At 42.1% G+C, this 9,798-nt stretch overlaps 1 protein-coding gene across 1 annotated transcript in view; it reads left to right on the top strand.

Moving 5' to 3' along the window:
* The first annotated feature begins 3,555 nt into the window (after positions 1-3,555).
* LOC144790706 (uncharacterized) overlaps positions 3,556-9,798 on the top strand; it is a 180,668-nt gene continuing 174,425 nt past the window's right edge. Inside the window, exons 1-3 of the mRNA XM_078665426.1 lie at positions 3,556-3,622; positions 4,089-4,271; positions 6,539-6,682. Coding sequence (XP_078521552.1) covers positions 3,556-3,622; positions 4,089-4,271; positions 6,539-6,682 — 394 coding nt within the window. The remainder of the gene's footprint in view (positions 3,623-4,088; positions 4,272-6,538; positions 6,683-9,798) is intronic.

Below are 9,798 nucleotides of genomic sequence, written 5' to 3'. Positions count from 1 at the left end.
TACCGGTGCTGTATACCGATTTGTGGTTTCCGGCCTCGTTTGCCATGGGGCGCGTGCTTGAGGCGGCGTTCTTCCTTTCGCTTTTTGTCCCCTTTTCCCTCTTTTTCCTCCCTTCCTCCTCCCTCTCGTGGGGGGGTTTTTTCCTTATTCCCTGGGTTGTGTGACGGAGGGCTTTATTTGATAAGCCTTTTTCGACTCTGTTTGATATGATATGTTCTTATTGTGGTGGGTGGCGTTGAACGGCAGTTGCCACTGTTTTTCTGGTGCGACTCATATTCTGCCCTTACCGATAGGTATTTGTCATTATTGAGTTATCCTGTATCTTTTACCATGGCTGTTCGCGGCCCACCACGGCCCTCCGAGACTTCCTACCTGTTTATTATCCTGTTGTACCCGTTTCTATATATTAGAAAATCAACCTTCTCGTATCCTGTCCCTGCTGGTTGCTATATGGCTTTTGGCCCTTATTTCCTGTATGATCTGTTGTGATATTCTGTATGCGTTTCTGTATTGTTGATTATGCTCCTTCTCTGTGGTGGCCGGCCCGTATTTGTGAGCCTTCCCTGTACAATAAAGGTTTAAAAAAAAAAAAAATTGGTTGATGAATTGCATTTAAGGAATCTCTAATAGAGATTCCTTAAATGCCATTCTTCGCACAATAGCGAATTCTGTAATAGCGAATATTGCATTTGGGATGATGAATCCCAAATGCAATAATTGCGCTCGCAAAGGGCCAGATTCTCAGAATCTGGCCCTTTGCGAGCCGATTTTTGTTTCATGAATCAGGCTGATAGTCTTTTATTTCCTTGCGTTGCAACACTACTCGCTCCAGCTGGTGTGTGCTCGCTCCTTTTGGTGTATTGCACTCCAGCTAGTGTACCTCTGTTTCTGTTGCTGCTCCTGTTTCAGTAAGGAAATCCCTTTTGAGCCTTTGTTCTTCTTGGCACTCTCCTGGCTTTTCTTGTTTTTTCTTCCTAATAATTCTTTTTGCCTTCTTTTCTTCCTGGAGTCTCTACCTTTTCCAGAGGTTTTTCCCCATTTGTTTCTTTTCCTCTTCTGGACTCCTTCAAGAAGGCGCACATTATCTGGCTTTACATTATCAGCATCAATGCTGCTTCTGGACAGGGTCCCTATCTATGTCCTCCGGAATTTATTTGAGTGCCCCGACTACCTGTTGTAGTATATTTTTTCCACCCCCTTCACCGTTGGCACCACTGCACTGTAAGGCCTTCTCAAACCAAGCCGCGAGGATTGTGGAAATTATTCCTTAAACATATCTCCACTCTTTGAAGTTATGGCGCCGTTTGTCTCAGCAATGACTTGTTTGTAAGACCACATTCCTTGTTGTGAAAATGAGTGACCTCACACTGATAGTTACACTCTTCCTTATACTTTGTTGTTCACCTTATGAGCCAGTGATTTGCATCAGATAGGTACCTACTATGGTCACTGGTGATGTTGGCTTATCTGATGAAGGAGTAGACCAGGGTCAGCTCCTCCATTAAGACAAAGGAGCTTCGCCCCACTGCAAAGCAGAGCAGTAAAAATAAAATGATAATAACGTTGTTATTATCATTTTATTTTTCTTAGCTGCGTGGCTGGGGTAGGGCTGATGGCCCAGGGGGAGGAGTGGTGTACAATCCCAAAGCGCGCATGAACTATTTAGCCGGCACTCTTGGGACGACCAAACAGCTCATGCACACTTTGCATTTTCCCCATCAGGCTGCATTACACAGACTGGTGAGGAACATGCAAAGCCTCTCTGCATTGCAGCGTTGTGATTGTCTCACGGGAGCCTGGGAGGCGAGCGCTTCCTGCTGCCAGGACTGCAGGAAGAGGACAAGGATGTATGAGAGGTGGCGGCCGGTGAAAAGGTCAGTGGTATTTACATTTTTTAATTTTTTATTTTGTCTACCCCCTGCCAACCCTACCCCTCTACCGCTGTTCACTGCCAGCCGCTACTGACATTGACCCGCCAAAACACGCATAGATAGACGACACAAGATGATTGAATATCTAAGCCACAGTAGCTGTATCCACAGAGAAAATCATTTGTCATAAACACACTACAAAGATAAAGAAAAAAGATGTTCTATTGCGCTGGTCATTTTTAATAGCGCAGCATAGTTCAATTCACCGAGGTCTTGGTTGTCCTCCAACACTTTGGTGCGCAACATGTTTCGGTCGTCATTATAGGTGTCTTAAAGTTGGCGAAGCAAATCTTCCTTCCTGGAATTGAACAAAAGGACCTCAGTTTTTCAAGTGTTAAATTTGTAGCCTCCGAATTTCTCTCAAGTCCATCAGTTCACCAATTATGTTTATGACTAGTTATTATTATTACATTTAGTTGTAGGTTTCCTGATGAACTTGTAAAAATAATAGCATTTCATGTGCATATAATGTGCCAACTGACAAATGGGCACATGATTTTAATGTTGCTTGATTGTACATGCTGGTGGCTTAGAAGCCTTCTAAATGAATTCAAAGGACTTTATATACTTTACGTTTGTTGAACCAATGCTACCCCAATAGGCATCAAGAAAGAAACATGTAAGCTCTAGGAAAGTTATTTTTAACTTATTTTAAAAGTCTTCATTGTATAAGAGACACTTTTATATTTCAAAAACTATTTTAAAAATGTATTTCCAAAAACGTAGACCCAAAACATACAAATCTTCTGCTAGACTTCTGTTTGGTTCACCATAGAGAAGCTGTTGATTTGCCCATCATATGTAAATCAAAAATTGATCCTACTACGGTTGGAGATTAACGGTAACGGAAGTTCCTAGCATCCTACCAACTTCTGGGCCAGATACAGGATTCCAAATAGATGTAAAGCTCATACACATTGAGGATCAGAAATCAAATTAACATTGAGTAGTATGGCTCATGTCGACTAAGGGGGAACGGTTGGACAGCCTAAAATCTATTCAGAAGCATTAAGGCTTGGAAAAAGTAGCTAGTTGTGTAGAAACTAAGCCTACACTTCACAGACTATGTTAACAGGTTTGTGGATTTATATAGCTGTGATATAGGGAGCGATTTATACTTTAGCAGACAGAGTAATCTTCATCGGACCAGTAGAGGGCTTAATGTCCGGCAGGCCAGGACTGCTCCGCCGGCAAAATTAAGAAATGATTGCCAAGCTAGTGGTCATTTTTAAAGCATTAGTAGGATCTGCCATCATGGAGGGTCCTGTCAATGCTGTTTACATTTTGGTGCAGGGCCCAACAACACGACGGAGCCCTACACAAAACTGTTCCAACGCTATGGGGAGCAGAGTCAAGACTGATTTGCGTATTGCTTGGTCCAAACTGAAATGGCATGGTGAGCACAAAAACTATGGTTTTAGGCCCAGATCTCTGTACTGGGGAGAATGTTTGACAATGTTCAGCATTCCGTCCATCATCTTTTTGTGTTGCTCCTGCACAAACTAACCATAAAACTCTAAAGAATAAATTACAGTGTGTATGCACTTTGAGTAAAGGGGAGCATGAGCCTGTCAAAGACTATAATGAGAGATGGGCAGATGAAAAGTTGATAAGAGAATAGATGATGGTTGAGGAAGAACGCAGGTTTTCAAATTTGAATCTAAGATTGAGAATGGATCATGAGAGAATGGGTGAGTTGTGCGTGGGGCGTCGTAAGCCTAAAGAAGTTAGATAAATAGAATATATGGGTTAAAGTGAGTGGGAAAGAAGTTATGTTGTTAGTGGTGATTTTCTGGTTGGTGAAGAATCTTTTTCAAAGTGATCTATTGAGTGGGTTGTAAGACTGCTTATTCAAATCTGCCTCGTAACTTTGTGGATTCTGGCTAATTTGCTTTAGTGTTTCCTAGAGTCTATCATGTCTATTGAGAGAATGATGCTGTTGGTTTTAAGAGATTGAAATGGTGGTTTGGGCAGATAGATTTGGATGTTTTAGGAGCTATAATTCCATCTATAGGTGTGGCTATAATTGATGTGAAGGTTAGAAGGTTGTCTGTTCTTGGGGACTGGCTTTCCTCTAATACTGCTAAGGCCATAACTCAAAATGATTCTGAGTTAATTGCAATGTGATCAATGAGTATGCAAACTGTTTATCACTAGAATTCCTTCTTGCAACAGAAGGTGGCATTTGCGGGGTTTTTAAGGTTATGGAAAGCTGCACCTTCATATTTGATAACAGTAGTGTTCTTAATGCTTATGGCCAAAATATAACGAACATCTCTTGTGAAGTTCAAGCTTTAGAAGAGCATGCCGTGTGGGAAACAGGAAGTTCCTGGGTTAGTGGTATGGGAAAGAGTTTAGCAAGGCTGTTGAATAGTTCCTTAGTTTGGGTGGTGGCTTGTTAGATTATTACTGACCTCTGTAACTAATGTGTGGATCTGTGCAATTGTCCTGTTTCTCTTGATATACCGCTATATGTATCAAGCTATTTAGCATTCGCAAAGGCCGAAATTCTGCGAATTTCGGCCTTTGCGAATGCTAAATAGACAAATGGAATGTATCAAACAAGTTTGATGCAAAATAAGGATTAGCAAAATTTGCTAATCCTTATTTTGCGATTGCACTTAAGGAATTGCAAATTTTGCGATTCCTTAAATGCAATGTATCAAACAAATATTATGGAAAAAATGCCATTAAGGATTAGCAAATTACCACCAACTTCTAGTTGGTGGTAATTTGCGAATTCTTATCAAAAAGCTTTTTTGAAAAAAACCAAAGGTGCCATATGACGCCCATACATGCCCTTAGGGCATGTATGTGCGCCATATGCCCCCAAATGTCTTTTTCAGGGGTGCAGCAGGGTGTTCTTGAGACACCCCTGCACCCTTGGAAAAATCCCTAATTTGCGATCAGCAAATTGCTAATTGCAAATTGCACTTTCATTCCTATGGGCCTCCTGGCCCATGGAAATGAAGGGGTAATTTGCGAATGACAATTTGCTAATCTCAAATTAGGAATGCTAAGGAATCGCTATTGGAAAGCGATTTTGTACATACATACCGTTTTGCATTTCCTAAATAGCGATTCCTTAAAATTCGCTATTTAGGAAATGCAAAATGGTTTGTTGATACATATAGCGGTATATTTCCTAGATACTTATTTCTAAATTTGAAAAGATGATCTTCAAAGTGGAAAAGATAAGAGTTTGAGATGCAGCAAGGCTGAGATCATGGATATAATCAGCTAAATTTGATGTAGAAATGGGCTCAAAAGAAGCAGAAAGTGATGCAGTCTGTGTTATAACTGTTAGATTAATTAGACTAGTTGTTTTTTTAGTGAGTATACAATAATCAGAGGAGGGAAATTGTTAAAGTTTTTGTGCATTTATATTTTTGTGCATCATTACCAACATGCAAAATGTGGTTTCAAATTCAATTATATATGTACAGACTGACATTGTGTTATTGCCTTTGGAACACATTTTCTATGATATGTAGAATCTTATTTTCCTGACTATTCTTTAGCTAGGACTCACTCAGGGCCTGGTAGCCATGTTCTCCAAAAAGTATGTTTTCTTTGCGCATTTCACTGTTCATTATTCCTGAAGCAAACAGACAAGAAGAGTCTTGCTTGTTTGATTATATCTTATGAAGTTATTCCTGCTTTCTTTGATTAAAACTTCCTAGAATGGTCACAATGATGCTGCTTTCCCAAAGGACCTTCTGCTAGCTCACAGAACTCTATTCATTTATAATAGCTTGCTGTTCATGTTAATATTTTGATCTACCATCTCTAGATGACATTTGCATAGAGTGGGCAGAATCAATATTCACATAGTGGGACAGTACTTAGGTGCTAAGGCAATATGACGTTTAATAATACTGTGTTCTGAATTTGCTGACAATGTACCACTTTTGATCAAAATACGATTATTTAGCAGTTTTGGTTATTTAGTGTATATAAACCCTCGATTTTGAGGGTGAGCCAGTGCTTTCCTAAATGCTGTCTGTTTCTTTACTGATTTTGGTGCTCCCTTGGTAAGAAATTTCTGATTTGCACAGCTCTCTAATTATTTGTTTTCTAAGTGTCTTCATGGCAATGTTTCTGTACCAGATATCTTTTGAATCGTTAGAATACATACTTTACATTTCTTCAGCTGATCTAAAACTCAGTTATTGAGTGATCCTAAGGGAATAGACTATATTTTGGATCATTTTGCTGTGTTGGGCGGTGCCTTACCTTGGGTACACATTGTTTCGTGAAATTGAGGTTTAACACTGTGTCTGATTCATCAAATTGATGGACGTTTTATGTAAGTAATATTTTGGGGTGCAAGAATTTCTGGAAGACTCCTCGCCTACAAAAGCAGATACATGATGGGCCAATTGCAGGCAGCCAGCCAGTCTATGTGGTCATTGGCAGTCTATAAGCGGTAAGGCGTGCTCCTTTCTCCTATCCGCAGGCGTGATTGCCTCGACGAACCAGTAGAAGCTATTCCAACTTCTATCACCTGCTCCCATCTTTCAGGCTAGCTTTGAATAGTGCAACTAGAAGTTATAGAGGATTGGGTTCTCACTGGTAATGTATATTTCTTTTGTTTTTGTATAAAGGGCAGTGCACACAGTACCCTGCACTTTGTTGCAAAGGGGTGGACAGCAGCTGCCGGAGGGGTGACTGCTACTGCGATAGTTACTGCACCACGAACTACGACTGCTGTTCCGACTACACCGCCGCCTGCAATGGCGTCACTCAAGGTAATTCATTGGTACACTATTTATGAACCACACTGTACACACTATACCATTTGTACTCTTATTCCTTGGCACATTTTCTTGAAGCTATAGGAAAATGTGAGCAAAGTTAGAACACTGTGGCACTAGTGCAGCTTCTCTGGCGACAGCATGACAGTCAGGCCCTAAAGTAAACATGCATTGGCAAACCCAATTGGTCTGGCTTTTTATTAGTGAATTGGCAAATTATTAGTAAATGTCCTTGATAATTGATAGGCGAGTGTTAGTTTGTGTAGGGATGTAAGGATGGGCATGTATATTATGTGGGGGGTTACAGGAGGGTGAATGTTGCTGATGGTGGATGGATGAATGGCTCATGGTTCGACAAATGGTTGCAAATGGGTGAGTGAGCAGCAGCTGCAGAGGAGAATAACCCCTGCTATAAGTATGTATTTGACAGGGCATGCATGTACTCATCTCTTTACCTATTCATTCAGCTATTTAATTATCCAGCAATTGATCATCCATCATACACTCAACTATTCATCCAGTCATCAGTCCATGTATTCAGTCACCGATTCATCCATCCTTGTACTCATTCTTTCACAGATACAGTCACACATCCATTCATCCAACCACTAACCCACTCATAGATCTACCTCACTCACTCATCAATCTATTCCACTTCCCCTTAACCCATTTTCACGCTTAACCAATCAAGGATCCACACAACAACACACACACAAATTGAACTGGATAAGGTTGCTTTTAGCCATACCCAAAAAGAGCATACATTATTACAACATCTTTTCAATATTAGCATAACAGACAAGCACAGCTCTCTGGTTAAATGAGCCCAATGTGGTAGTGTTTGTTTAGCTTACAAGTCACAAACTTCACACCTCATGAGCCCTCTCACAGTTTTATTCTTCCGCAGTCAAATAAATGAGTGCCATCAAAGTAGGAGCACCAGTGGTCTAGATTCTGCCATAAGACAATCAACAAGCATAGCTGTGAAGACTGGCAAGCATCATATCAAACTATCATTGGGAAAGCTAAAATGACAAACTTTTTGAAAGTGCTTAAAAGTATTTTATCATGAAGTGGTGTGTTTGTTTTCACTTCTATGGGTGCTTGGATTGATGGAGGTGGTTAGCGGTAGCAGCCCACAGGACTTACCTGCAATTAGTCCTCCGACTGGTCAAGGACCGTCAGACCCACCTCTTCACTATCCACTTGTTCTCCCGAGCTCTCTCTCTCTCTCTCTCTCTCTCTCTCTCCCCCCTTCCCCCCCCCATCCTTGGCTCCTGTGCCTCGCTGAACTTTGCCTGTGCTTCTTTCATCTCTGTGTGAATCTTTTCAAATTTGTTTTATGCCTCATTCATGGTCTCTTTCTGGTCTTGTTACTGTTTCATCTCTCTGTGTGCATCTTTTCATTCTTGGTTCTGTGCCTCTTTTTGTGCCTCTCTTTACTCTTCTGTTTCTTTCATATCTCTCTGTCCATCTTTCAAACTTGTTCTTGTGCCTCTTTTCTTCCTCTCAACCTCTTTTAGTCTCCTTTTTCTGTGCTCCTTCTGCCACTTTTCAAACTTGTTTGTGCCTTTTTGCCTCTCTATAAAACGTTTGTGCTATGTTTGTGCCTATTTTTGCGTGTATATCTCATTTGCTTCTCTGCCCTTTGTGACTGTTATCATTCTGTGTCCCTTTTTGTACTTCTGTGTATTATTTTTGTGTCTGTTTCTCATGTGCCTGGTAATCCAATGCTCTTTTACTGCCCTTCTTCCTGCCAGTTCCATTTACCTGTTCCCATGCTCCCCTGCTATCCTCCTCCCACAACCAAGAGCCCCACCCACATGCCCTGTACTCCTCCCCCCTCCCAGGACCTACTTAATGGTAATGCAACTCTGCCTGCGCCCACCCACACGTGGACTGCGCCTAGCACCAGAAACTCTGGCCCATCTCTGACCCACTGCTATCCAGCGGTGATCCTCCATGCCCTCAACCAGGCCTGATACTTGCTGTGCTGCTTCTGTGCTGCACCACAGAAAACAGAAAGAACATTTACCTGCTCTGCCTGCCAACGCTACTTCACCCCCACACCCCCAGTTGGTCTAGCTCTAGCACACACTGACCAGCCTCCACACACACTTCATACCACACTCTTGTGCATGGTTCTCAACACCCAAACGCTCAGCAAACATGCCACAGAAATTTGCGCCCTGCTGGACGACTCTGCCCTGGACCTCCTCTTTGTCACAGAAACATGGCTGACCCAAGCATTGGCTCCAGACATTGCAACAGCCATGCTCGCAGGATATAAGATCCACGACATGACCGCCAAAAGAGGAAGAGGAATCACCATCATCTTGAAGGACATCATCAGCTGCATTGCTTCCGCAGACAATGAAACCATCGCCTCGACGGACAATAAAATCAGCACCTCACCTTCATACTTCAAATCACTGCCAGCTTCACCCTTTGAGGCTCCCTTGTCTTCCAACCCCCAGAACCCCATGCCACTACACAAGAAACTTCATGGACTTCATTGCTCCACTACTTTTCGACTGCAGACCTTCATCCTCCTTGAAGGTCTCAATTTTCATCTAGAGAACCTCTTGGAACCAATCTCTCTTGCCCTACTCAAAAATCTTTGAAACTTCAGTCTCACGCAGTACATATTTGACCCCACCCACACCACCTGACACATTCTGGAACCCTTTTTGTTGCCTCATGCAGCATCATGATAAAAAAATTAACATCTATCACTTGGTCCGACCATGCCCTTGTCAGCTTCACAGTCAACATCCACACACAGAAGACCAACCACTACAGGCCTGACCTACTGTTTTTGGCACAACCTAGCAGAAAAGGACTGGGTCTCGCCCTCTCCAAGACCCACCCCAATCACACAGGCAATCTACCTGCAAATACTAAGAACTTTAACAACTGGATCACTACCTGAGTCAACATCCTGGGCCCTTGCTCAATAAGCACAGCAGCAAGAACATGACCTCAGTCCAGCTGGCACACAGAAATACTCAGGATGACCAAACAGCACAAACACAATCAGCATGGTTATAACTGCCACAATCATGTCCATACTTACTGAGCCTCATCAGACCCTTGCCCCCACCACGCCT

Source organism: Lissotriton helveticus, chromosome 11 (assembly GCF_964261635.1).
Source record: "Lissotriton helveticus chromosome 11, aLisHel1.1, whole genome shotgun sequence".
NCBI lineage: Eukaryota > Metazoa > Chordata > Amphibia > Caudata > Salamandridae > Lissotriton > Lissotriton helveticus.
This window is presented reverse-complemented; position numbering and strand designations above follow the sequence as displayed.